At 46.4% G+C, this 27,576-nt stretch overlaps 2 protein-coding genes across 3 annotated transcripts; one reads left to right on the forward strand and one right to left on the reverse strand.

Moving 5' to 3' along the window:
• Positions 1 to 1,544: 1,544 nt before the first annotated feature.
• Positions 1,545 to 19,450, reverse strand: nomo (nodal modulator). The gene is made up of 47 exons (XM_057035045.1): positions 19,271 to 19,450; positions 18,518 to 18,776; positions 18,267 to 18,415; positions 18,015 to 18,170; positions 17,766 to 17,851; positions 17,535 to 17,680; positions 17,324 to 17,471; positions 16,940 to 17,122; positions 16,717 to 16,862; positions 16,291 to 16,405; positions 16,040 to 16,137; positions 15,641 to 15,824; positions 15,434 to 15,564; positions 14,714 to 14,869; positions 14,548 to 14,626; positions 14,292 to 14,471; positions 12,591 to 12,815; positions 12,048 to 12,137; positions 11,923 to 11,968; positions 11,717 to 11,817; positions 10,758 to 10,864; positions 10,601 to 10,673; positions 10,050 to 10,202; positions 9,788 to 9,925; positions 9,611 to 9,700; positions 9,424 to 9,529; positions 9,195 to 9,345; positions 8,920 to 9,097; positions 8,484 to 8,625; positions 8,270 to 8,401; positions 7,175 to 7,311; positions 6,999 to 7,086; positions 6,709 to 6,772; positions 6,516 to 6,611; positions 6,210 to 6,431; positions 6,012 to 6,094; positions 5,781 to 5,940; positions 5,567 to 5,693; positions 5,364 to 5,477; positions 5,148 to 5,275; positions 4,896 to 5,037; positions 4,684 to 4,767; positions 3,907 to 4,017; positions 3,734 to 3,835; positions 3,534 to 3,653; positions 3,364 to 3,456; positions 1,545 to 3,294 (listed from the first exon to the last, which is right to left on the reverse strand). Exons 1-47 carry the CDS (start codon positions 19,284 to 19,286, stop codon positions 3,163 to 3,165), a joined length of 5,967 nt encoding a protein of 1,988 aa, XP_056891025.1. The 5' UTR covers positions 19,287 to 19,450; the 3' UTR covers positions 1,545 to 3,162.
• Positions 18,652 to 27,336, forward strand: tmc5 (transmembrane channel like 5). 2 transcript variants are annotated; one of them, XM_057035042.1, is made up of 21 exons: positions 18,652 to 18,791; positions 20,270 to 20,467; positions 20,784 to 20,995; positions 21,194 to 21,256; positions 21,977 to 22,093; positions 22,176 to 22,278; positions 22,497 to 22,578; positions 22,651 to 22,911; positions 23,373 to 23,515; positions 23,588 to 23,732; positions 23,876 to 24,028; positions 24,199 to 24,365; positions 24,667 to 24,742; positions 24,829 to 24,926; positions 25,000 to 25,095; positions 25,179 to 25,254; positions 25,639 to 25,772; positions 25,860 to 26,033; positions 26,108 to 26,186; positions 26,275 to 26,361; positions 26,439 to 27,336. In XM_057035042.1, the coding sequence occupies exons 2-21, from the start codon at positions 20,394 to 20,396 to the stop codon at positions 26,976 to 26,978; spliced, it is 2,880 nt and encodes a 959-aa protein (XP_056891022.1). In that variant the 5' UTR covers positions 18,652 to 18,791; positions 20,270 to 20,393; the 3' UTR covers positions 26,979 to 27,336. The 2 variants fall into 2 exon arrangements, with proteins under 2 accessions (XP_056891022.1, XP_056891021.1); XM_057035041.1 differs by lacking the exon at positions 18,652 to 18,791 and adding an exon at positions 19,751 to 19,903.
• The last annotated feature ends 240 nt before the right edge of the window (positions 27,337 to 27,576 follow it).

Consider the following 27,576-nt stretch of genomic DNA (forward strand, 5'->3'; position numbering starts at 1 on the left):
CCAGAGATCACTGGCGATTTGGAAACCTGCAGACCGCGGCTCCCGAAAATGTTGGGGACTCCTTCGAAGGGGTCCCCAACAGATCACGTTATCGCTGCGTAAATGACAGCTTAAGGCAGGAAATTTAACTCAATTAGCAGCAAAATGAGTCCTGAACAAGAGAAATGGACCCAAAGAGTTTCCTCAACAGTTCGGACGTGTGTGTGTGTGTGTGATTATCAGGGTGGCAGAATTTGGCCAGAGTGCAGAACAACATGGCTGATATGATGAATAGGCAGAGACAGAAGCGATACCCACGGCTTTTATATTCGAAGGTGCGAGACAGCAAGACAGGGGAGAGGTGAAGGACAGATGCAGGACAGACAGACACACAGAAGCAAGGGCGATAGTAGAAAGCCAGCAAGAGCCAAACCCAAACTCAAAATAAAAAGAATAGGTTCCAAGGGTGGACAGGTGAGACCGAGGAGTCTCTGGGAAGCCTGCGGTTCGTCTACGAGACACCAGGACGACCGAGAGACGAGCACAGAGACGTCAACAGGCTGATCCACACACAGGACACCTCACAGAGCTGAGACCCTCGCGTGGACGTCCAGGACCGCACGAATGGGACGTAGCGGAAGGGCAGGAAGGCCAGTGTCACCAGGGAAGGAGGGCAACAGGGGTCACCGGAGGGGCAGGGGTAGAGTGGGACAGGAAGGCTGAACGACCACAGCCATCTGACACCACGTTTCTTTCTTGGAGGATCTGCTGACGTCTCAGCAGCATCAATTCAACCAAAGGGTGATGGTTTGTGCCTGTCCTCCTCAGAGGCCGGCAGACTAGCCGGAGGCAGGATACACTCCACATGCTGACTGTGTGTCTGTGTGTGTGTGTGTGTGTGTGTGTGTTGTTTCTTCATCCGTGCAGCAGATTGCTCCTGACAAAGCGGGTCTCACTAATTGGCTGCCTCTCATCCAGGTAAAAGCGTCTCAGCGCTGTAGAACCGCCCGTGTTCAGCCCAAAGCGTGACAGGCTTGGCAAGAGGGAACAAGAAGTAGCTTTAAAGAAATAAACTTTTGAACAATTTGAACAATATACAGACCTCAGAAACTAAAGCACCGAAACTCCAACACGAGCATGACGAGAACAGCTCAGAAAAACCCTGAAAGTCAGAAAAAGGGGGTTTGTCTGAAACGTCACATATTAGAAATCATTACCAATATGGAGTTCTATCATTTCCTGCAGAGAAAATGTTCTCTTGTTATGTTAAACCCCTCAGTTTAATTAAAACCCTTATTTTATACGCTTCAGAAGGACATAATTACCATGCGTCCAACTCCTGGTGGGTGTAGACGGGCACATTGGAGCCTTAAATGTCGTCAAAAAGGAAAAAAATGTGGGTTGCAGATGTGATTTGTCCTGTTGGGGGTCAACAGCGCGCTGCGTCTCAGCCCCGTCGCCCAGCTCCGTCTCCTCGGTGACGGAGCAAAAGTAATTTCCTGCAGTCGCCAACTTTATTGTTCATTGAAAATGGAAGCTGGTCAGGAAATGAGTAGTTCTAAAACTTTAAAACCGCTGCTAATTTTATTCCACTTCTCATCCTATCTCCTGTAAAAATGTATCAACTTTTTACAGTGTTGTACAGCATTTTTTTTACCTTTTCCCAAGCGTCACCTGTTCATTCAAAGGGCCCAGAAGTCGGATTTCTGACAGAATAATGCGCATGTTGTTGATTTGAACCCTTACTGACCGTGTCTAATCTTACGCTGCCCCCTAGAGGCGCAAACACAAAACAACCAATATTTTGTTCCAGTCAAACTTTTATCAGGGAAGAAAAAGAGAATCTGACTGATTGAAATGACACATCAGCCCCTCCCAAACCCAAAGAATTCAATTTTCTCTTATGGCAGCACAATAAACAGAAGCCGTTACAGCTTTCCACAACTCATCCATGAGCAAACAGAAGATAATTTGGATCTTTTTTTTTTTCCAGTGCATTTTAACACATTTGCGATTAAAACAGACTCAATATAACAACCTGGGCTCATTTGGGATTAACTCAAGGATACAAGACTCATATTTTCACTTCGAATCACTTTTGTACGGTAAAAAAAAGAGAAAAAAAAAGCACAATTTTGGACGATGATGTCATCAACCACTCAGATTAGATTAGGAAAAAAAAGTTAATAAGTTAGCTACCAGTTAACAGCCCCTACCCACCCTGCCTAAAAAGAAAAAGAAAAGAATTTTCACAGAGTCTTGACATTGTCGACTGATGGAGAAACGTTCATCACTCGGCAGCATTTTAAATCCTCAGTGTTCCAGCCACCCTGATGGGATGGAGCTGACGACTGCTCACATGTGCTGCGTCTTTGCTCGGCTGACGGCCGCGGTGTAAACCGCCTGTTTTTGATGGCAGTTCCGGTTGATTCCAGACCTCTGGGCTCAAACGAGGCTCACGAGACTGGAGGATGAGTGATCTCGAGTTGGAGGAGTAAAAACCGAATAAAACTGCAGCGTCGTGGGAATAAGCCAGAAATATGACTAGTCCAGAGAGAATGAGCTAACACTGCTAGCCAGCTCTGCTTTGGGTGGTTCAAAGCTGATTTATTGCTTTCAACCTGCCAACAGATGTCATCTCCCCCCCTCAGTGGGAATTCCGTGAAACCTCGGCTGAGGGGAAAAATAAATAAAATAATCTTACTGGCTTTTACATGAGAGACAGTGAAGGTCTGTTTTGTCTGAGTTGATTCCAAAGCTGGTAAATTAAAGACGTATTTAATCATAATTGCCACATTCACATTAAAACCGACACCAAAAGCATCCTGGTGCTGTCAGACAGTAATTATAGACAAAACTGGCTCAAATTCGATCACAAATATGAAGGAACACTCTAGAAAATGATTCAAATCTACACAAAAAACAGGAAGTCGCCCTGGAAAAATGTTAACTTTCCACCTGGGGGGTCTGGATGGCCGATGAGGTGATGGTAATGCGTGCTGAGCGGTCGGGGTTGGGCTCGAGGCCAAGTCACAGTTGAAGAGTTCACAGGGGCCCACGATTAGCCACGGCCACCCTGATATTAAAAGGTCTCTCTTGTTAACCAAAATCTACTCAGCTGTTCTCCGAGGCTGGAACCCTGGGTGTCGTGCGCGGAGCGGTGGCGCGAGCTCCAGCTGCGATTCATGTGCGTCTGGCTTTCTGTCTCTTGGCCTGACGTTTGGCGTCCTCCAGAGCGGCGCCGTCTCCGCTGGCTTGGGCCATGGTCCTCACGCCCTGGATGCGACTGGCCGCCTGCAGCAAGAGGGGGATCACCTGCGCCACAGAGGCGGGGACATGTGACACCAGCCGAGCAGCAGGCTCACCTCTGAGACATTCAAGTACCTTCTCGTGGTTGTACGCAGCCAGCAGGAGCAGCAGCGTGAGGGGAAGAGCGATGTAGGAACCCTGGGCCACGTCCTGGTCAGGCACTTTCCGCTGTTGGACCGAACCACAAAGTCATGAGAACCGAGCATTAATTTGCTCCGAGTGCTGCTTTAAAACATCAGCCTCACAGTGGGGTTGAAGGTCAGGGTGATGTGCTTGTGGTAGCCGCTGGAGGTGAAGGTGACCTGGGGTAAGGTGAAGTCGTACTGAGTGCGGGACAACGTGGAGTACAGCATCAGGACGAAGGTCTGGGGAGCAAACACAACAACGTTACAGCCAGTGGCAGCAGGCCGCGGGGACACGGCCGGGGCCGAGCGTCATTGGATACCTCTCCGTCTCTGTCCAGAGGGGGGAAGTGGAAGAAGAGCGACTGTCCCAGAGAAACACTGTGGATGGGGTTGTCCGGGTTGTCGCTCCTGTACAGCTTCACCTGGACGGGGGGAGGGAGGGCGTTTAATAAAACCAGCGGCTGTCTGGAAAGGACAAACGGGAACGACTTACTGATAGTGTTGGCAGATATTCAGGAGACGTGTGGACATTTCCGCTGAGGTCAAACTGACTGATCTGCCTGAAGGCGATGATGTTGACCCCCTCGATGTCACTGCTGCCCACCTTGGAGGAAACACAGATTAAGGACGCGATAGAAACGTGGCCCTGTGGCGCAGCAGAGGTGAACAGTGGATAAAGCGTCGTAAAAGTCGCACAGCGGGATAATAGCTGGAGAATTAAGTGGAATTAAAGCATTCCCTGCCTCGCTGGAGAGATTAGAGGCCCCGCACTTTTCAGCAGAGCTAAAATTATGAACAGAGGTTTAAACTTGCAGCGGGATTATAGCTGCTTTTGTTCTGCGCACGGAGAGAGCGCATGTGATAAGGCTGCTGATAGGGTGTAATCACGGGGTTCCCACAGTTATTTGAACAATTCAATTACAAAAGTTTGCAGCACCCTCCTTCAAGTCAGAGGAACTTTCCAGAACTAACGAGAGGAGCATTTATCTGACTCCAGCCAAGCAGCCATTTCCCATTCCCAAATGTGAGCCTGCGCTCTCTCTGCAAGTCCTGTGCGTACAGCGGAATATCTAAATTCTCCTTTCTTCACGAGGACCGGCCGTTTGGGTATTACCACATATCGCTTGGATCCTAAGAAAACTCGACCCCCCTGGGTGCGTCGGGCAAAACAACAAGAGCTGAAACTGTGAAGCATCTTTTTAAAAGCCAAAGGATTTCTGCTGCCCAGAGGATTGTGCTCTGAAGCCTCTGAAAGCTGGATTAGGTTTACCTCTACAGATCGGTGCTGCGGCAGAGCCCTCTCTATGTGGTCGTTGCCTTCAGCTCGGAGCTGGACCAGATACTTGCAGCCCGGCTGAAAACAAGTGTGACATCTGTTAAGAATTCCCTGAAACACCGACGTCACAAAAGCTTTAACTCTTGATGTTAGCGATGCTTAGCGAGGCCAGGCCGGTCAGGTATCCGTAGGCAGCAGGCGCTCACCAGCAGCCCCCTGAGTCTGAAGCGCCCCTCCTCGTCGGTGACGGTGTCCTCGCTGTAGAGGCTGCACTCGTCCTGTCCCACCGCCTCCACGGCTACGTCTCTCTCCGCGTCCCCGCTCAGAGACTGCACCGCTCCGTAGCAGCTGCAAGAAACCCGCTAGCAGATATTTGCAGGTCCAGAGCAATTTCTACGTCCTTAAACGGTATTCTTGAGCGAGACGGCGCTGAAACGGGCGCTACGGGTTCGTCATACCTGTAAGCGGTTTTGATGCCAGTAACATCGATGCTGAGACTCTGGCCCTCCTCCACTGTGATCATTTGAGACGCCGGCTCGAAGCGGAACTCCTTCATCATTGGTTTGAAGTAGTACTGACCAGGGCTCTGAGGAGAGGGAACGTTCATCAACTCAGACCTCAAGAAATAAAATTACAATATTGACCACAAAATGAGGGATTTACTGGACGCCTACCAGGTTGTTGAAGGTGAGCAGCCCGGTATCCTGGGTCAGCAGGTTGGAGCGGAACTGTGCTCCACTTAAAGACAGGAGGACACCAGCGAGGGGGACGCCGTCCTCGGATTTGATCTGCGTCGCACAAGAGGGGGGGGTGTGGGTTATAGAACGCTTCCACTAAAAGACCGAGTGGTCGCTTCACCGTGAACACCCAGACGCACCATGAAGGTGACGCCGGCCAGAGCGAAGGCTTTGAAGTCTCCTTGGGTTCCCTCCACGGGACTTAACACGAAGCCTTCTTTGCTGGCGCCGATGTCGTACTGCCGGTCACTGTGCAGCGGGCCCACGCTGTCAGAGTGGAGTCAACAGAGGACTTTAGGGTCACGTCGAGAGCGGCCATTTTTAAGACGATGTCATTTGTTGAGTGACACCCACCTGTACGCTCCCAGCTCATTGGTGGCCACAGTGATCAGCGGCGTGCTGGATCCCCGCTCGCTGATGGAAATCTCCACGCCTTGAAGCTCGGGTGTCACTTTGCCGGCGAGAAAAAGTCCCGCGCGGCCAACAATTTCCACGAGCCTCCCCGGACACGACTCTGCCGAGAGAGGGAAGCTTTACTGGTCTGTTCATCTCAAGAGGTACCGTCATACATGTGAAGGAACTCACCTCCAGTGATGGTGGCCTCGACCTCGGGAGGATAGAACAACAGTTCCTTGGAGGAGGGAGTCACTGTGATCTTCTCTCCAGCTCTGCAGACACAACATCGTTACGAAACGGCGGCGTTTGGTACCGGCGATCTGTCTAAAAACAGCTTTTACTGCCAAGCAAGAGCTCAGTTGGTGGGGCTCGTGCGGTGGTTCTGACCTGGCCCAGTGGGAAAAGTCATAATGGAACGGGCCTGTGAGTTCGTCGGCTTTCTCCTGGATGGGGGGGCCGTCGTCTCGGGCTCCTCCGTCCTCTTCGGCGGCGCGGCGTTCTCGTTCCTGGCGGCGCATATCGATTTCATGCAGCTGCTGCTCGTGTCTCTGTTCCTCGAGGCTGCGCAGGGGGCCCAGCACCAGCGCCGGCTCGCTCTCTATCGATGATCTTACACAAGGGAAAACAAGAGAAAACAGATTTAGCGTTTGCATGATGCACTAAAAAAGCGGAGGCAGACGGAGTCCTCAGTACTTGATGGTGATGGTCACATCCAGACGCTTGTCTGTGGTGATGATTCCCGTCATGTGGTGCCGCACAGCGGTGAGGGTCAGGATGCTGGGGGCTGAACTGTTGCACCACGGTTGGATATCGTCAGAGGGCACCGTCAAAAAGTACCACGGTCTTTTGATCCAGGAATAAACAGAGGCAGCAACTCTTTACTTACGTGTCGTACGTGTAGAAGTCCTGTTCGAACTGATGGCAGGAGCGAGGGGTGACTTTGTAAACACCTGGGCGAGCCAGAGGAACATGATTAATGGCTTTGTTCCAGTTTTATATTTAAGCAAGTCACACACACACACACACACACACACACACACACACACACCTACTTACCTACCTTTTGGCTCTCAACAGTGAATTCCACCAAGGGAACAGTTGGCTCATTTTTCCTTTAGTAGCTATGCTAATAGATGCTATGTTTAGCTAATGAGAGGTCAGGAGAGACATGCTCACCAGGCTTGGAGAGGCAGAAACGGTTGACTCCCTTGGAGAGGTTGTACACGCCCACGTTTTCAGGTTTGCTGCCATCTTGGAAGAATTCCTACGTGGGAAAACACTTTTGGTTTAAGCTTGAATAACAGAGATGGATTTGCTGCCGTGATTGGTGCCTGTAAGAAGACATTACTGACCAAAGTGATGGCATGAGAGAGGGAGCAGCGGAGGATGTAGCCAATCTGTCTGAACTCAACCCCCAAGACGTCGGCGTCCAGGACGTCCACTTCCACAGACTTATGCTTCCAGCACCATTCCTCATGAGAAATACTCACTGAGGGGTTCACATGATGAGGGAAAAGAAATATATTTGGGTCAAAAAACAAAACAAACAAGTGTAAATACAGTGGTAACCACTCAGAAATGCTTCAAATCATGAATAATTATAAGAAATATTAATAAACAGCCATCCTGTGATAGATGAAAGCTTTTGGACAGCTGCTCTGATGCTATAAACACCTTAAAAACTAACATGTGTACACATTTTAGATACAAATGTCAAATTTAAGTTGATGATCATAATTTGAACTGTTGGATGGTGGATATTAACGCCCACAAAATAAAGGGACTGAGATTTAGTGACGTCTAGTGGCATCAACACAAAAAGCCCCTGAAAATGCCTCCATAATCATTTCCAGTGGTACAACATTAATAAATACTGGGGCTTTAATTAAGTCTACTACTATTCCACATCACATCACAGATGTAACATCACGTTACTATCTGGGTAAAGAATCCTCCAGGATTTTAAACTTTACAAAAAACAAAAGAAAAGCATTTCCACCACATGAGGCTGGGTAATTTAAATCTGTGGACGAAATGTTCCTTCAATTCGAAGATGGTGCTCAGCTGAAGAAAGTAAACTTGCTGCACTGCTGGACACAGTCGATACCGTCGGAGTAAACAGGCTTCAGATGCTCGCTGTGCAGACAGCTTGCGGGCACACTAAACAGACTGTGGCTATTGAACAGAGAGCAAGATGGATGTGGCACCAGAAGGCACGGAATCTCTGCCAGGATAACGTGGAAGTCCGGAAAGCTGCTGCTTAATACCAGTTTGGATTAGCAGCTGGTAGCGACCAATTCACTTCCTGACAAACATTATGAAGGAAAAGGTGCGACTTCAAAGTCAAACTAACATCTGCCAACGTTACTGTTACACCTATTTCAGAATATAGAGCACGCAACAATAATCATCACGGGGAAGGAAACACGCCAACCAGGAGTCCTGACCTTTGTATTTCCCAGGCAACACGTTGTCAAAGGAGAAGCTGAGTGTGTCTCCACTGCCAGGTAAGGTCACCGACCTCCTCTCTCCCTGCCGACTCACCGGCTGGAGAGTCACTGACAAATCATCGCAGGACGCTGCAAGACATGAAGTGTGTTTACAAGGGAATAAGGAGAGGAGCAGACACGTCTGTGTCTGGACAGGTGAGCGAACCCTTACCCAAACAGTGGACTTTTCCAGAGACGGAAGCCATGAACTGGGTGAAAAGGAGGTCTGTGAGGGGCCGGTCCACGAGGGACACCTGCAGCTCCTGAGGCTGCAGGGCCAGACCAGCTTTCATCTCTGACTCAGGGAGAGAGACCTGAACACACACGGCTGCAACCATCAGAACGCCGCTGATAACGCGCCTCAATTAATCACTGCAGACTGATTATGTCATAATCATACAAACGTCATCACTTTATGCAACAAAAATGACTGAGATTAAACATTTTGGGATGCAAGTTTTGGTCCAAATTAAGATAAGATAACTTCCATATTCAAGGGCACAACAACATTTATTCTGTATAATCGACTAAATGTGAAGGTCTTGGTGATTGAAGTCAAAGCCTGTGGGGTAAAACGTTCTACTTCAGTGAAAATAAACCCAATTTACATGGACGCTGTAGTCTCCAGGTTTGGCCTGAAAGCAGAAAACTCCCTGCGGGTCGGACTCCACGGTCTTCCTGGAGGTCTTGTCTTGGTCCTGGTGTTTCAGAGTCACTTTATAGCGTCCCTGCTGCTTCATGCCCTCAGGCAGGCGGCTGAGAGAGATCTGCCCGCAGACGCTGAATCTGTGGAGAACCCACATCAGTTCGTGAATCAGAACTGGAGCTGGAGAACGAGTGAAATCAGAACAAAGGTGGAGCTCAAACACCAGGCAGGTCGCACCCTGCTGTGATGATGTCGGGAAGCTGGGGGGTGCTGGGCGCAATCTTCACTGTGATTGGCTCGAAGAACATGAGCTCCTTGTTGACACGGATGGTGTAAGTGCCAGCTGTCATGTTCTCCAACCTGAAGGAACCATCTTCTCTGGTGGTGACTGGGGGAGAGAACAGCGCCATTAGGCCCGCCGTGCACGGATGGTGCTTCCACGACGCCGCCGCCTGGCTGCAGTTACCTTTGATCTGGTTGTTGATGGATACCGAGGCATCCGGCACCCCTTCCCCCTCCAGGCCGTGGAGAACTCGGCCCGTCACAGAAAAGCCCATGACGCGGAAAATGGGCTGGACACAACCGAAGGGAGTCAGCAGCACATTTCAACAGCGCGCACAACCAGATCGACACGAGCATGAGAAACGCCTCACCTCCAGTTTCAAACTGTTGTGTTCCACTTTGAAATCCATCCTGGAAGGAGCAACATCAAAGGTGATCCTTTCCCCCCTGTAGAACGGCACCTGAATCCGAGGCAGAGTCACCAAGGTCACGTGATCTGGGTGGTTTTTTAACAAGGCTCCGAAACTTTTAAAATGAGGACAACTGACCACGGTGTACTCGCCGCTGGCCAGTGATGGAAAGGCGAAGGTCCCGTCATCCTGAGAGAGAGCGCTGCAGATGTAGCTCAAAGAGCTGTCCCCCGCGTCGGCTCTTTCCACGGGTGAAGCGTTACAGCCACTCACGTCCTAACAGCAGAGGCAAAGAACTTAGTTTTGGGGTGACACAACCCTGATGATGTTCAAAGAACACTAAAATGTGACCATTAATAAAGTCGTTCAATGTCTTTACATGTGTAGAATATTTCCCGACCTCTTTCTTGACTGTGGCAGAATACAGCAGGAAGGTGACCTCCTTCATGGGCTCTCCATCACTGCGGACCTCCCCGGTGACATCATAACCTCCAACGACCAGGTGGTCGGCGGCTGGGGCATTGGCGTTCGAGACGTACACAGAGGTAGCGCTCTATAGGAGGAGGTCAAAGGTCATCAGGTAAGTCAGATTTAGAGTTGGACGAATGGGAGCGTCAGCAGCACAGACACTATTTATAAATCTAATTTATAAATTTTCCCCAGGATCCACTGCTACTGCTGATCCAGAGGATTGTAGTTGGTTATTATTCCCTTCTGTCAATCTTTTATTAACTATTAAAAAGATAAGACATTGGCTTTTACAGAAATATCACAAGGAGCATTGAACTTTTTTCATTTGAGACGCTCATTTATCAAAAGACTTTCATAATGAAAAATGATATACTTAAACTAATAAATTTAAAAATATAGTACACGTAGTTAAATCAATATACCTGTGGAACGTTTACACTACTGACTCAGGCCCGGTAAAACTGAGGTAAGAACGCTCACCTTCTCCAGGGTCCAGGAGGGATGGGCAGCCGTGATGTCATAATTTCCAGGCAGAACTTGGACAAAGGTGTATCTGAGAGAGAAAAGGTAAAAACAGGTCAAAGTGTGTTTATACTGGAGAAACACTGGTCAAGCCACACGTCTGGGAGCCGCTTACTTTCCTCCAGACTGTGTGACGACACTCTGGAGTTTTTCCTCTGTTCCCGCTCGGGTGAGTAGGACTTCTACTCCGGCCGGACCCAGGAGATGGCCTTTACTCAGAACCTGTGCAACAGAGGCCCACATCAGTATCTTCAAGGGAGCGATGATGATGATGATGAAGAAGGGCTTATTAGTTACCTCAGTATAGCAGAGATTAGGATTAGGGAAGATCTGTCATTATTTCACTGCTAAGAGTTACGATAACGCACTCAAGGGAGCATCTGAGGTTTTGGATCAGAGCCTCAGGATGGTTCCTAAACCTCGAGACTGACTCAATCAAATGTGATTTTTCCACAAAAGGTCATCTTTGATTTTAACAAGCATAGCAAAAACAGCATCTCAAATGTGATCACTGACTCAGATTTGTGCCTCTTTTTTAAATAACGTAAATCAGCGACGGGTTGAATGTATTGAAGAAGTCATGATTTATATTATAGTTCGTAGGGTATTCAATTAAATGCATGTTTTTGATTGACACAAATATACACGGAAAATAAATTATTTGACAATTTGTTTTCAGTGCAAAATAAAGTAAACGTATTTCTAAAAAAAATCTTTTAGTACCAGACCTTCGCCCTGCGAAATACAAAATAACAGATAACAATAGAAAGCAGAAGATTTCTGGAATATTGCATCTAGTGCAATTACAAAAGTCCACCATCAGAACCCATCAGTCCACAATGGGCTCCAGAGAAAGTGCACCAGCAGAGAGTACAATGCACTCCTTCCAGCCACGTGTTCATTTTTCCAATTAAATAGTTATTTTTGCAGCCTTTGCATTTTATTCTCAGGGTAGTCGGGGGCAAAAAAGGCAAAAGAGCCACACGTGCACACGATTTCAAACAGAAACAGCCAATCAGGTAAGAATACAGGGTCTTCGAGATAAAATAAGAGAAATTCTTTCATAACCCTTACCGTTCCTGTGACCGAAAAGCCAGTGAAAACAAAATTGATGTCCTCTTCTTTAGTGCAGATGTCGCTCACTCCATCCACATGCAGATCAACGCTGGTCGGCTCTGATGACGGCGGGAGAAGCAATTAGAAAAGAAAGGAACAGCCACAAAGACATTCCAGGAATTATCATGTAGTTATATACAAAGATGGAGATAAAACAATCATACCAAAACTCCAGCCGAGAGGAGGCTCAATTTTCAAAAGAAAGTCTCCCTGTGTTGGGCAAAAAAGGGTGCATTGTTCATAGAGATTACTAAAAAAAACCCAAACAAGCACTATAAAACTCTCATACCTTGTCATAGATTGGTATCATAAAGTATCCGTTGATCGGGGCACAATCCGTTTGATATTTCAAGGAACCTTGTTTGGTGTACAGTTTAATCTGTGAAAAAACACGCACCTATTAAACTCAAATACAAATTTAAACGGTATGCTCGGTCTAGAGACGCTTTCACCAATTAAACTAGTAATCCCGTGAAGTCCTGAACGGGGATTAACATTTATCACTTCATGTTTATCAGATGATTAAGTTTACGCGACAGGATCCATGCGTTAGACAAATAAAGATATTAATGTAAATGTATTGGAAATAAAACGTCACCGGAAGCAGAAATGTTTAACCTGACAAGACAGCTAAATACACGTCTCACAGGAGCTTAAATGTAAAATACATGTTTGAATTCAAAAGTGACAAATAGAGAATAAAAGATCATTAACTTGTTTGCTCGTTGCTTAGTTAAAATGTTCATTTAACCTCCAGTTTAGCTTACTAGCAGACAGCAAACCAGCTAGCCATTAGCAAGCTGCTAACCAGTAAGAACGTTTGCACTCTCACCTCAATCAAAGAATAATTGATTTCAACATCGGATTTAACAAATCCCCCGCAGGCCACTACAATATCATCGGAGGACGCCGTCATAAACTGTGAATAGGTGATGCATAAGAGCACCCATAGGGCTCCGAAATCCGCACGAATCGTAATTCTCAACATTTTAGCCGACTGATCTGTCGCTGACCCGAGCAACAGCACGCTGCCTCCGGTTCCGCCCCAGCTGAGCCGCTGTCAAAAAGGGGGCGACAAAATCGTAGTAGCGACCCCTGTTGGCAGGGAGGTAGTACGACCGCACTGCCAATTACATTACTATATTTATTTTACCAGAAGTCTTTAATTAAGTAATTAAGTAACATTCTGATTGCCGGTAAAGGAAAACATAGCAGAATTTCAGAATCAATTCGAATAGTTATCATATATTTAATGTGTGTGCAATACAAAAACAAATCAAACAAGAGACTAGTAGTGAAAGAATAACTTGCAACTGGATTCAAGATATTATAAATAGAATCACTGATATTATACATGCCATTTGTTATTAAAATTGTGTGTGATTAAAATTAATTTTCAATGATTTGTATGGTTCAGTGGGTAACACTGGACAATATATTGCGGTATGTTGAGTACCGTATTTTCTGGACTATATGTCGCTCCGGAGTTTAAGTCGCACTAGCCAAAAGATGCATAATAAAGAAGAAAAATAGATATACAAGTCGCACTGGACAATAAGTCGCATTTTGGGGGGACATTTATTTGATAAAATCGGAGACCAAGAACATACATTTAATCTTGAAAGGCAATTAGCAATCCATTAGCATGGATTAGCAATAGCGTTACGGTATGCTAAAGTAACAAATTCAGCTACATGACCCACAACGACCTGAGTACGTGTCTGCTTTGTTAACGTAACATATTAACAGTTATTCAGATAACTATAGCATAAAGAACATCCGAGCAAGTTTACCAAACAATCAAGTCTAACGCCATAGACGAAGCACCGCTTCTTCTTCTGCGTCACTAAAGGAACTCGTTCCTCAGTACACACGCCTAGAGCGCCCTCTTGTGGTCGTCAGTGCACATGCCTAGAGCGCCCTCTGGTGGTCGTCAGTGTGAAAATAACGAACATGTGAAATTCTGTAATAATGTATTTATTTAAGTCGCTCCGGAGTACAAGTCGCACCCCCTGACAAACTATGAAAAAAAGTGCGACTTATAGTCCGGAAAATACAGCTTGAGCTTTTGCCTTAGTGTTGTACAAATCACAAAATATGTTCATGTGGGGAAAAAAACGACAGTTACAGTTCTGCATTTAAAATGTATTGTGCATTATTGTGCAACCTCAGAAAGGACACATGCTGCACAGTCCCCTGTAAACAAGTTTTAACGGCTGCTAATACATGTAAAGTGCATACAATTCCGAAAGTTTTGCAAAATTCAGTAGTTAAAACAGTGTTATTTTAGGTTAAAGCTTACACAACTCTGACAGTATCGAAATATATGTGCATTTTGGGGTCTTATTAGTGTTTACAATAAAACTATTAATTACCAGAAAAAAATAATGTATAATAAAAGTCCACAGAAGCTCCCAAGTTTTTCCCATCAAAGGTAAAAAAAACAATACAAAACACAAATATGTGGGAGACCACAAAAGTTTGTCCCACTGAATATCTGTCTGCTCCTGAGACGTCTAACTGCTTCTCACACGTGTGTGGCGGAATCAGGAGTCGGGTGTGCCAGGAACAAACGTTCGTTGAAATTGTTGGAAAAGCTGGTGTGATAGCTGGAGCTGCTGCTGCTGCGTGGGTTCGACACCGGAGACCTGACAGCGGCGACCTTCTGCGCCTGGCACAGCTTCTGGATGAGGAAGCGCTTGTCACGGCCCTCCTGTTGGACAAGGATGCCACAGATGCTGAATTCTGGTAATAAAACGTGGTCAATGCAAGGCCTGAGAAAACCCCACCATGACTAGCTGCTCCCTCAGCTGGTTAATAACTCTCTTATGAGCCCCGGCCAGCGCGATGACATAAAACATGGCCAAACTGCAGAAAAGAGTGATGAGAAGCTTGTAACAGAAAAATATTTGAAATGCTTGATCGTGATATAACATGCAAACAAAGGATAAGTACCATGTAACAACAAAGAAGGAGACAGCGAAAGCCTCCGATGAGAGAGCGTTGAGGAGTGATTGGAGTCCCTTAGGTAACTCCGATACTGTAGTGGGCAGCACCTCCCATGAAGTGGTGTAGTTTACAAATGGTCCACATGCCTGAGAGCAGTTGAGACTGGGTCGTGACAAATGTGGAAAAGTTAATGTTGACGCGGGGAAGAAAATGACAGATGTGAAGTTTCTCTCATATGTAACAGAAATCAAAAAGAAACTCCTGACAAAAAGATCTATCTGAGATTAAATGACTATTCAACTGGAAAATAATCAAGAAACATCCACTGTTCAGCACAGCAGGCTAAATATCAGGGTGCCAGAAATGTGAATAATGACCTGGGAATGATGTGTTATTGCATTTGGATTGGACTTATTTTGAACCTTAGGGTGTGATGATTTTGTTAACTGATGTTGAATCAGTTCATATTCCTCCATATTAACAGTTTATAACCTAACTTGTCTCACTGGATTAATAACAAAGACGCGGTTGAAGAAATCAGCCCTAGTTTCTATGCAACAGTGCCACCTGGTGGTACAATCTCATGTCACAAAATGCTGAAATCAACCTGAACAGAGTTCCAATAAGTTTCTAAACATCGAACAATGGTTGTTTGCTAAACCTTACTAACAATCCTAACTTGATAAAAATCTGTTTTTAAAAAATTAGACCAAGATCGAGACTCACTGAGCTACGCTGACAATGACCGGTAGGCAGGCCAGGGCAAGTCCGATCAGCAGCACGCCCAAGAAGAAGAAGTGGGAACTGGAGGCTCGGAACGGACGCGTGGCAGGACGACAGTTGTTTATCAGTGAGACCTGACAGAGACGCAGCAACAGTCAAACGCCGACTCCAGACTGTTCAAAACTGAGCGCACGGAAAAGGAAAACTCACCTTCTTTATATAGAAGATAAAAAAGTATTTAATGGTGCAGATGGCAGGCAGCATCGGACTGTAAAAAGTACCGATCCAGCAAATCGTCTGACCGTAGACAATCTCCAGCACGTTCTGAGGAATGGCGAACTCCTGCTGTCCCCACCACTTGGCCAGCCCACAGTCACAGTGCCGCACGATCAGCCTGACGACAACATGGAAAAAGACTTCAGGAACAAAGACAGAGGCAGACGGCCTCCAGGTTTGACCAGACGTACGGCCAGAACATCACTCACACAGGTGTCTAGAGACAGAACATATGAATAAATCTACATATCTGTTAGCGTGCTGCAACATTAAGCGGAATCATCACAGCAGCTACACACGACAGCCGACCAGGCTGACTTGTTAAGATCTTACTTTCTGGGAAATTCCACAAAGATGGTGGCGGCAGCAATTATGATGAAGTCAAAGATGGTGAGCTTGTACATCTCCTGGCCCACGCGGGTCTCCCAACACTGTCGGTAGAAACAAGCCTGTATTCAGCCCCGGAGAAGCAGGAGCAAACTTCACTGGGGATGAGCTTTACAAGCCCTCATCAGCACTCATAAGAGATGGATGGTATCAAAGCTGCACTGGTTGTTGTATTTGGACGCAGGAAAAGGCCTCACAGAGTAAAGAAGGTGGTTGTAACCACAGATGCAGGATTCCTCTTTACATTTGGTGATCTGGGACCAGAGAGAGAAGAGCAGAACCCCAATGCTGGTCAACCGCATGAACACGCACCTGTGAAGACATGAGGGAAGGAAACATGGTCAAGGGTCTAAATCAATGCATTTAGCTCGGGATCCACTCTCACTTCTGTCAATAACAGCAATTTTATTGGCAAGGAAGCTAAGAAATATAACCAAAGAGGGTTTGTCTGCCTAAAACTGATTAATTAACATCTGAATGTTCTCTGTGCTGATATTCAACAAGTCGTCCAAACATTGTTGCTTCGGTATCAACGTTAAAGCTAGAACGTCTGACTTTGTGGCCTTGTAGGGGGATGTATAACTTTTATAAAGTTGTTTAAAAGTGCGGATCCTCAAAAGCACCTCATGAGGGTGAAGCGGATCTCAAAGGCCGGGGAGTAGTCCTCAAAGCTGATAATCACAGAGAAGAGGAGGGGCGTGATGAAGTTGGCCATGGTGATAACAATTGAAGGGAGGTACTCATAGATGAGATCCACCAAGAAGTTCTCCTGTAGGAAAGAAATATCACAGATGCTTCTTGGAGGGTGGTCAATGATTAGCGGAGCGTCTAAGCTAGCTTCCCTACCTTTATGTTATTCATCTGTTCCTGCTGGGAGAAGATGGTGGCCATATAAATGCTGTAGAAGCAAGCAGCCAGAACAGCGATGACAAAGAGGTTAAGGAGGAGGCGGATGAGGTAAATCCGACATTTCTCTTTGCGAGTGCGATCTGCTATTTTCTGCTTGATCCTCTCCTCCTCCAAATCCGTCTGGGGAGAACATGACATTCTAAAATGAAGCGTGTCAACATTGGATTTAAATGTTCGCTGGAGAGACAAGAACAGCCTGTGAGAGCACCGATGAATAGCTTACACCTCACATAAGAAAAACACAGACAGAAAAAAGTTTTGAGCGATCATCTTATTATTTTACCCTCACCAACGTCTATTGGATGGATGGTGGTAATTTACCCTGAGCTCATACAGCAAACTGCTCCTCTTCAGCTTGGCGGCGTTCTCGTTGGTGATGCAGAAATCCCAGCCAGCAAAGATCTTGTTGCAAAAGCTCTGGAAGCGATCCGCATCCTGAACCAGGTTCCGTTTGAATCCCGTGGCCGACCTTGGAGAATCACCTCAATCAGACGCTGATCGGCCCAACTGGGGGTTTTGCCATTTCTGCTACCTTTTCACGATCCAAATGAGACTGAGGAACAGATAGGCCACAGTCACCAGGAGGTACGCCAGCGCCAGATTGTAGGTGGCGTTCGGAAAGACGATTTTGTCGGCTCTGTAGTAGCCGTAGAAGAGATAGGTCTGCTCCAGGAAGCCCTGCAGGGTGGGATCAAAAGGTGGGTGAGAAAAAGGACGTTTGTTTTCTGCTCTTATTATTGAGAAGAAGAAAAAAAAGGCTCACCCCACCGGACAGCAGGTCTGCAATGTGCTCATGGAAGATGACCAAACCTCGGCGAGCACTGCTGGGATACACGCTGCACGCGCTTCCTACAGTGAAAGGTTTAAACCTTTGGGTTTCCTTTTTGTCGAAATCAACGTAACTGCACTATTGAAGACACCGATTGGGCTCGAACGCTACTCAGCTGTTAGCAGGAGGGAAAAAATAAGAGTCCCTCAGAAACTACATTTAGAAAAAGGGGAGCTTCCTCACCATCATTTTGATTGTAGCTGATGTTTCCCGTGGCGTGCGGGGCAACAATGATGGGCAGCATGACGAAGCTGAACATGAGCAGGAAGATGATCAAGTTTAGCATGACCAAGAAGCGCAGGAAGGAGAAGTACGACTGGATCCCCGTGCCGAACATCCCTGTTGAACGTAAAGCAGGGAGAGGAGTTCGGTAAACGCCCAATCGCCCACGAGAGATTCACCGCTGATGCTGTGGACGAGGTGCCGTTCCCTCACCCTCTATCAGGTGGATGTCGCTCCTCCAGAGCTTCACTGAGTCCAGCCATTCTTCACCATCTTCCTTGAACCTCCTCAGAAACCTGCGGGCGCTTCGCCTGAACTGGCTCCAACTGCTGAGCTCTTGAGTTTCAGCCAAGCGCTGTGTACTGGCAAGAACAGAGAGTCCGAATGGATGAAGGGGAACTCTAACTTTGGATAAAATTTAAACCTCCCCTTTTGGTAATGTTTTACAGTCAAATCTGTCTCACTTGTCTCTGCGCTTTTCGGCCATTGGCTTGGCGAGCTCACGTATGGGTTTCACCTCCAGCTTCTGTTTCTCCTCTTGTCTGCTGATGGTATTCGCGACCCATTTTCCACTACCAGACGAGCCAAGACGTCCTCTGCTGCTGTGTCTTCGCTTGCTGCCTCCAGCCGATGGCTTCCTGCGGTACAGCAGCGACTGGTAACTGGGCAGCTGGTCCAACAATGGATTACTGGTGACTGGGCCGTTGCGATCAGTGTAGAAGACTTCAACAAGAGAAAGTATGTAAGGATTCAGACTGCTTTCAAGAAGACATTGTTGTAGTAGAATATGGTTTCAATGATCGTCCTCAGTGGAAGCTACATGGTAAAAATTGTTGGGAAATTCTTCCAAATCCTGTCACACCAATAGATCCAGGTCCCACGATCTAACCATACTTCCTCAAATTTAGAATTAAACACTGTAAATTTGGAACCGTTATGCATACCATTTATTTCTGAATTTTTCAAACTGCATGTGCATCTTTTTTTATTTTCACCATCACTCTGGGGATTTACAGGCTGCAACTTTTTCGTTAAATAGCAAACAAAAGTCAGCAACAAAAACTTCTTTGGCACGATAGTTGTCCAACTAGAATCGAGCAGGCTTTTAAAACTAATAATAAAGAAATAAAAAACTTGTGTCAGCAGCGTAGTTATTAGCATTACCTAGCTAATACACAACTTTTAACCCGTTACAAAGACCAACATCGCAAGTTTACCTGAGTCGACCTCCATTGTTGCCGGTTCTGGCCAAATCCCAGATGTGTTGGTGTATTCCAATATTCCAATCGAAGAACTATTTACCGAAAACAGTTGTTTAACAACGGGGCAGTGGCTGCTCTGTTGTCAGGAAGATGACACTTTTTCCCAAAGACCAACTTCCGGACTGACAGAAAACCCAGCTCTTCCAGCTGCGGACCGCGGAAACTACAAACCACGCCCTCATCACGAAAAGTGGGTTGGGCCGGGAGTCTTTTAAACATCTATGATTGGTTGATTTGGACGAGGTCGCAAGTCGTAGGGGGCGTGGTTTGTGTGGCCTGCCACACCCCATTACTTAATTACATCTATCTATCTATCTATCTATCTATCTATCTATCTATCTATCTATCTATCTATCTATCTATCTATCTATCTATCTATCTATGAATTTCTCCATCTTGAGCTTGTTATTTAAATCCGGCCCTCCCTGCTGTCACTTCTGGGTGTAATGACCATATTATTAACATGTTCTTTACACCTGCTGCTCAGCTGTGGACTTTTACCTCAACATGTTAGTTCAGAGTAGCTTCCTGGTAGGAGGCATATTCACTTAGCCTATAGCGGTGCAGCATGCGATTGATCACCCCTAGGTAACAAGTTTTGTTTCTTTTTTCATAATGTAATTTTAGATATGTAATTATAGTGGGAGAATTTATAGTATACATTATTTCTGTTCCCAGTGTGTTAGGCGTTGTTAATTTGACAGCAGTTTTGAGTAAATTGCTCCTGTGTGCCTCAGTGGCGCTGTTATGAGAACCATGGATCTAAGCGATCATAGAGAAAGCTAAAATTACACTTAAATTAATCATGTGCAAATGGGAATAGAAGATCGGATTACACTTCTGGTGCCCCACACAATGTAGATGTCACTCACAGCACAGACGGAAGCCTGAACACTTTTTTCTGGCTGGAAATCAGAAGTCTAATACAGCCGGTGCTTAACTTTTCCATGACAGCTTCGCACAATAGCACACTCATGAATCCTGGATCTGGACTATGTAAACACCACATCGGGCACCGACCGTGAACACCAGGGCTGAAGGATCGTTGATGCTTTAAAACACCACTTTAAAGGACCTAATGTCAAAGTCCAGCAGTGGAGGGTTCCTCAACTTCGCCTATCATGACAGCGAGACCCTGGAACTCGAGAAAAGGTTTGTTGAGATTTAATGGCAAAGTAATAATAATAATACACTTTAGAACTTACAGCAATTGGATATATGGATGTGAGTAAATGTAATGATATACAGTGTGTGACAATACAATCATTTGTGTGTGTGTGTGTTTCTCTGTGTATAATACAGTAAGTCATGTATAATATATGAATTACTGTATTATAACTCCTAGTTGGATTTGTTTTAGGATATTACACACTCCAATATCTGTTTAACAGAGAAGTGTTATAATTAAGCGTGTCCACTAAAACTTTAAAACATTACACTTCTACATCTGTCTCTTATCTTTTCCCAGATTTCCCAGCAAAGGCCACCACACCAACCCTTATGAAAGGGACATCAGGGCGGACTCGCACCACTCATCGAACGACCGAGCTGGCGGTGGTGGCGGCATAGCAAATGCAGCGCTGCCCGGCTGGCAGCACGATGGCTGGAGGGGGGGAGAGAGCATTGCCATGAATCTCATCTCAAATCAGAGTGGGAGTCCTTCATGGCACCACAATCACAGTAATTGGATCGCATACCTTGTATATAACTGTACACACACACACACACACACACACACACACACACACACACACACACACACACACACACACACATATATATATAAATATCCCCTGTGATGTACAGGGAGCACAATTAAGTCACGTGTCCTTTTGGCTCAACTGTGTTGCTAAGTGACACATGTTGGTGTGTTCTCAGGTCACACTACCTTTCAAATCTCCACTGGCTCTGGAAGTGTTCGACTTCCTTCTTCCTTTACAGGTAATGTTTAAATGACTCGCACTCTGCTCTTTTCTATGATATATGTGCCTCTGCTGTTTACCCTTGTAAAGGCAGACAGACACTGAAGTGTTTGGATGAGACATTCAACCAGAGTCTTGGTTAATCAGCAACATGACCAGGAAGTCACCTGGATGACAGATGCATCATTGTTGCTCCAAAACAAGTTGAATCTTTTCTCTGCTGAGTTTGCGTGTTCTCTCCATGTCTGCGGTGGTTGCCCCCGGGTACACTGGATTCCTCAGGACTACTCTAAACTGACATTAGGTGTTAAGTGTGAGTGGGTGTCTGTGTACGTCAGCTCTGCAATGAGCTGGAGCCTTGCCTTGCTAGCATAGGCTCCACCCCCACCACCTAATGAAGGGATAAAACGGTTAAAAATGGATGGAGGGATGGATGGAGGGATGGATGGGGTCATTCATAGAGACTATCAATAGCAGCAAACTCAGATGGTGAAAGTGTTTTGGTTCATGTTCACCGTCCCCAGACGATGATTTTGAATCCTGAAATCTAAAAAACTACATATTGTTAATCATTCATTGCTGTCATTAATGGATTATAGTTTTGGTTACTGGACAGGTTGAAACTAGGCAGAGTAATGGTAGCAACCTAAAACATAACAGCTAACTCTTTCCTGGTTCTGTGTTGTATTTTCCTTTCATTCTTTAAGGATAAAATGAAATGAATGTTGTTTTCCTTCAGGAAACATGAGCATGAGATGGAGAGGAAATACGACGAGAAGAATGAGCGTGTTTCCCGACGCTGAGCCGCCCCCCCTGGCTCCCACAGAGGACGCCCTCCAGAAGGAGATGGAGACGGGTATGAGTGTTTCGAGGTGTCAGACTATTAAAACTGGCGCGAATAACAGAGAGATCCTTGTTTCCCACCTTGTGCGTGACAGAGGAGCAAAACCTGGTCAAGGACCTTGTTGACATGTCAACACGGGAACGGATTGATGCCATCCGGGACCTGCCAATGAGCTTTCAAGAGAAGAAATCTATTAGGTGCGTTTGACAGACCATTAAAGATGATGTGGATTCTTTTCAGCGTTATTGTGGTCGCCGCGCCCTGCTGACAACCATAAAACTCTGGTTCAAAGGTGCAAAAGAAGGCAATTAAAACTGATTAAGAGGGGCTTTTCTGACATTGCAACCTCTCACATAAATCACCAGAGAATACTGCTTTTATAATCCACTCCTGGATCTCTGTATTTACCCCACAGGAACCAAGTACTGGCGTTTAAGTCTGCAACCCAGTCCCACCACTTCACCTGCTTCAGAGATTTCTCTGAGAATGTGTCGGTGGTGAGTCTCCACTCGGCCGTGCAGCAAAACGCACTGCCGCTGTGCAAGTAAAGAGCTCGGCGGTTCTCTCAGACTCTCCGCAGGTGGGGCTACGCTTTAAGGTCAGCCAGGCAGACTCTGCAGCTTTGGCACGGCACCATGAAGGAGATAGGCGGCAGGTTCGGCACCAGCGTCCTCACCTACTTCCTGTTCCTCAAGTGGCTCCTCATGTTCAACGTCGTCTCGTTCCTGATCAACTTTGGGTTCATCACCATCCCACTGCTGGTTTATGACCATTCGCCCAACATTCCTGAGGGGGTGAGCTTCAGGGGCCTGGAGCTACTGACTGGAGCTGTAAGTGAGTCTCATCCTTCCGGCTGACTTGATCGCCCCCTGGTGGTCGATGGAAGTAGAACAACAATCACGCTCAACATTATCCAGCTTTTTTGAGTGGCGGGTCATACTTTTGACGTCCTGAGCCCGGACGGACCAGATATCAGTGACATAATAGCATCATTACACCCCTGCAACTGTACCTCGAATCCAACTTTGAAAAACACAGTCCAAAAAGAAGGAACAACATCTCAGGAGCTATCTTAAAGATGTCAGGAGCCATCATGATTGATGTGGAGGGTTCATCTTGCTTCTGGCCATTATAAGATCTCCCTAAATGCAACATTGCGGATTTGTAATTTTAGAATTTCTGTTATTGCCGCTCTTCAGATGTTACATTAGGATTCAGTTCTAGGGGAACGCATTTTCTAGTAACGATGCTGCCTCCTCACTACTGTGGAAATCTTTCTCCTGACCTGCAGGGTTACTTCAACTACAGCGTCTTGTACTACGGCAGCTACAGCAATGAAACTTTGGTGGGTCTGGTGGCGTATGACATGAAGCTAGCCTATTTCTTCACCATCTCGCTCTACATGGTTCTGTGTGGCATTGCTCTCATCTTCAGGTAGGTGCGGTTTGCTTTTACATGGACGTTGTTCTTGATTGGAATTTTCTCAGCCATGTCCGTCCTTCTCAGCATGGCCAAGTCCTTCAAGAAAAATTACGTGCTTGCTGACCCGGCGTCGAACAGCGCGTGGCAGCTCCTGTGCACCTGGGATTTTAGCGTGACCAATGAGCGAGCCGTCAAGCAGCGCAAGAACAACCTGAGTGTTCAACTCAAGGTGAGGAGTTTCACAGCTGCCTCCTGGATTCTAACATTTGGTTCCTACTTTCCCAAATGTAACCACCCAGGTGTCATTTCCCGAAGCACCACGTGACCTTCAGTTTTCAATATTCTTGGTTTTTACTTCCATCGTCTTTCCAGGAGTCTTTGTCGGAGGGAGCCCAGAAGGAGATGCTGACCCTCTCTGAAAAGATGAAGCATTTTGGGGTTCATCTGGGTTTCTGGCTCCTCTCCACCGGCCTGGCCTTTGGCTGTGGAGCCGGCATCTATTTCCTCTGCCAGTATGAGCAGCAGGTGCTCACGCTCATATGAGTTTTTTGTTTACTTTGCAAATGACATGATTCCACTTTATTGTTTGGTTCCTTCTTTATGAGCTCAGTCATAGCTCAGACTACTCATTGACAGATCCCAAATATTAGACCAAAGTGTTTGTCCATTGCTGCTCTTCTCTCCCTCCATCATAGAGTACAACAGATGAGTCCAGCTGGACTCCGCTTCAGGAGGCTCAAACGCTCCTGGTTCCCTTCATTGTGTCTCTGATGAACCTGGTGGTCCCGCTCTTCTACGCCCTCTTCAAAAAATTTGAGGTGTACTCCAGCCAGCGCAAGCAGATCTACGCCCTCGTGGTGAGGTGAGGGAGTAGGAAGGTCACCGGGAGGCTGCTCTAGAAGACGGAGAACCAGTTCCTGCTGTAATCTTAGAAAGAAGGAGAAAGGCTTTCGCTGATGTGTTTAATGAGGCAGCAGACCTTTCTGGCTGCCCCTTCATTATAGGCTTTTGCTTTTCAAGTTAATATCAATGAAGTTCAGTAATAGCCATTTAAATGTAACTATTCAGGTGAGATGGAAATGAACTTGATTTTAATACATTTTGCTATAATGACATCATGCTCAGGACATAATAATGCTGTATTTTTCCCTCCATGTCAACAGAAACGTGTTGTTCAAGATGTCCATCCTGGCTGTCTTATGTTATTATTGGATGCATGTTGTGGCCAAGAAGTTTTCTGTATGTTCCTCCTTTATTTCCAGTCTCTCACCACATTTGTTTCTGCTTCATTCTGCTGTGGTAACTGCTGGGTGTGTTCTCCACAGTGCTGGGAGTCCATGGTGGGACAAGCTCTGTACCGACTGGTCTTTTTTGATTTCCTGTTCCTACTGTTGGGCTCCTTCTTTGGAGAGTTTCTCAGCAAGTGGGTGTTTTTTTTGTTAATGGTTTAAAGGTTAATGCTCCGATCAGAAATCATCATTGTTTCTCTTCTACAGCCTGATTGGGCGAAAGCTGCTGCCGAGTTTGGGTGTTCCGGAGTTTGACGTGGCCCGAAATGTCTTCGAGCTCATCTATGCTCAGACGCTGTCCTGGTATGGGCTACTTGACCCTACAGCACTTCCTGTCGGGCTCTAACGCTGTTACAGGTTCATTTTTCTGCCGTTTGTCTGAGCAGGATCGGGATCTACTTCTCTCCACTGCTGCCGCTCATCCAGATTCTCAAATGTTTCATCTTGTTTTATGTAAAGAAGGTAAATCCACGTGCGTCCCTGTTTCAGATGCCTGAAGTGATCGTGTTACCCTGTTTGTACACCTGCTTTGAAAAATTAATTGGAGCGCTATTATATAACTGACAGCTCTTCAGGGAGAGCCAGGCGGGACGTTTGGTCTCACAGAAGTTAACCTTTAGGTCCCATTAAACTAGACCACGCTCATCCTTCCCTGAAGGGTAAAATAAAAGGCCTTTGGTAACTGGACCCAGACCGGGTTTGGTGTTGTTGAATATTTCATGAACTTTGCGAACGTCTGCCTAAAGTGTTGCCATTTAATCCTCTGAGGAGACGTCGGCCACAGAGAGTCGTGGGGCTGATAGTCAGATTGAAATGTAAAGTTTGTGCTTCATGATTGATCTCAAGGTCAGCCTGGCTCAGAATTGTCAGCCCCCACAGCGAACAGGGAGGGCAGCTCAGATGCAAACCATCCTCATCGCCCTCCTCTTCTTCCCCTCTTTTGTGGGAGCTCTATCCATCGTCGCGTACACGGCCTGGAGGTATGACGGCGCGCTGTAGCCTCTTTTTAAATCCCACCGAACAGGCTGCGCTCATTAGTCCTCCCCTGGTTTTGTCCTGCTCTGCAGCTTGACCCCATCAGAACAGTGCGGTCCGTTCCGGGGGCAGAACAACACCTTCAGCGCAGTCGGAGTCTGGATAGAGGATCTGCAGCAGATCCCCGGCTCTCAGTGGGCCGTCTGGATCTATCACCACGTCATCAGAAGCGAAGTCTTCTACTTTTTTCTCGCACTCATTGTCATGTAAGTGCACGAACTGTCCATTTTTCTGTACACGTGGTTGTCAACATGTAGATAATGACATCTTTGCTCCTCAGAATTATTATATACATCTTCTGGCAAGTCACTCAGGGCCGCAAGCTGCTTATTGCGCAACTTCGACAGCAGATCATTAATGTGAGGGGTTTCATCTGCATATTTCGGTGAAAGGTTTTGAGTGATGGTCTTGCCTGTCTTCCTCATCCTCTCTTCTCTCTCTCATTAGGAGGGGAAAGACAAGTCCTTCTTGCTCGATAAGCTCCAGAACCTTCAGAAATCGAACCAATACGTCAAGCAAAAGCATCCAAATAAGGTTTGTCATGGAGGGTTTGATGGTTAATGAAGGCCTAAGCTCTGTTGTGTACATAATTCTCCTTCCTGTTTTGTTAGCGCACCAACTGGCGTTCCAAGGACCTCCCCAAGGGTGATCAGTCTGAGGCCATGGCTCAGGCTTTGCTGGCAAAGCAGATGTTTGAAGAGGAGGAGCGAAGCAGCTCCGGTGGAGTGCCCGTTCCCGCCGACATCCCCACCTCGAGCGCTCTGCTTCAGGCCATGCTAGCTCGTCAGAGAGCTGAGGATGGGGAGTTCGAGGTGCATCGGATGCCAGATATGCACCTGTCGTCCTCCAGCGCCGTCGCACAGGCCATGCAGGCCAGACAGGCCTCCCTGACCCGAGAATCCGATCAGGACTACAGCGGGACAGGTTTCTTTGGTGACACATCCAGCGCTGTCGTGCAGGCAATGCGAGCCAGACAGACAGCAGAGGACAGCCTGTCGTACTCTGGCTCTGATGTCATGACGCAGGTCATGCAGGCCAGGCAGCGAGCAGAGGAAAGTCTGCAGGATTCTGCTCCTGCGGGTCCCAGCGCTTTGATACAGGCGATGCTGGCCCGGCAGCAGGCCCAGAACGAGTATGACGACGGTTATTAAGCTTAAACGGAAGTGAAAGATAATCAAAGTCACAGTAGAACTCAAAACTGATCAGGGGTCAGCAAAGAGGAATTGACAAATGCACAAATTCATAAAGAAATTATGTCTATAGCTATAACTGATCAAGGGGAGAGTGCAGGTCCACCTCCTCAAACACAGTGAGGTAAAGATAATAAAAATTCAATGTCCCTAACAAATAAATACCATTACATTAGGACATGGTGCCATTTATAAACCCATTTTTAACTATAATGTATAACTTTCTTACTAAAATATGTAAATTATCTTCTGATATCCTCTTCTATATGGACAAAATAAAATCTAAATACACAAGAAGATAATTTTTCTGAGTTTTTTTGGTATTTGGGTTATGAGATGTTCTGAAAAGTTCATTCATTTTACTTCAGGAAGTTGCACTTGTGCGTTTCCTTCGTGCAGCTACAAGTAAGGTATCTGTGTGTGTGTGTGTGTGTGTGTGTGTTGTTTCCTGCAGCATTTCTCAGTCTTCTGCAGTGCTGGACCCGAAGGCACAACCAAAGGCACTTTTTAACGCCTGAAGCGAGGAGAGAAGAAAATACCCCACAAGGCATCACTGATA

This window comes from Takifugu flavidus, chromosome 6 (assembly GCF_003711565.1).
Source record: "Takifugu flavidus isolate HTHZ2018 chromosome 6, ASM371156v2, whole genome shotgun sequence".
Lineage (NCBI taxonomy): Eukaryota > Metazoa > Chordata > Actinopteri > Tetraodontiformes > Tetraodontidae > Takifugu > Takifugu flavidus.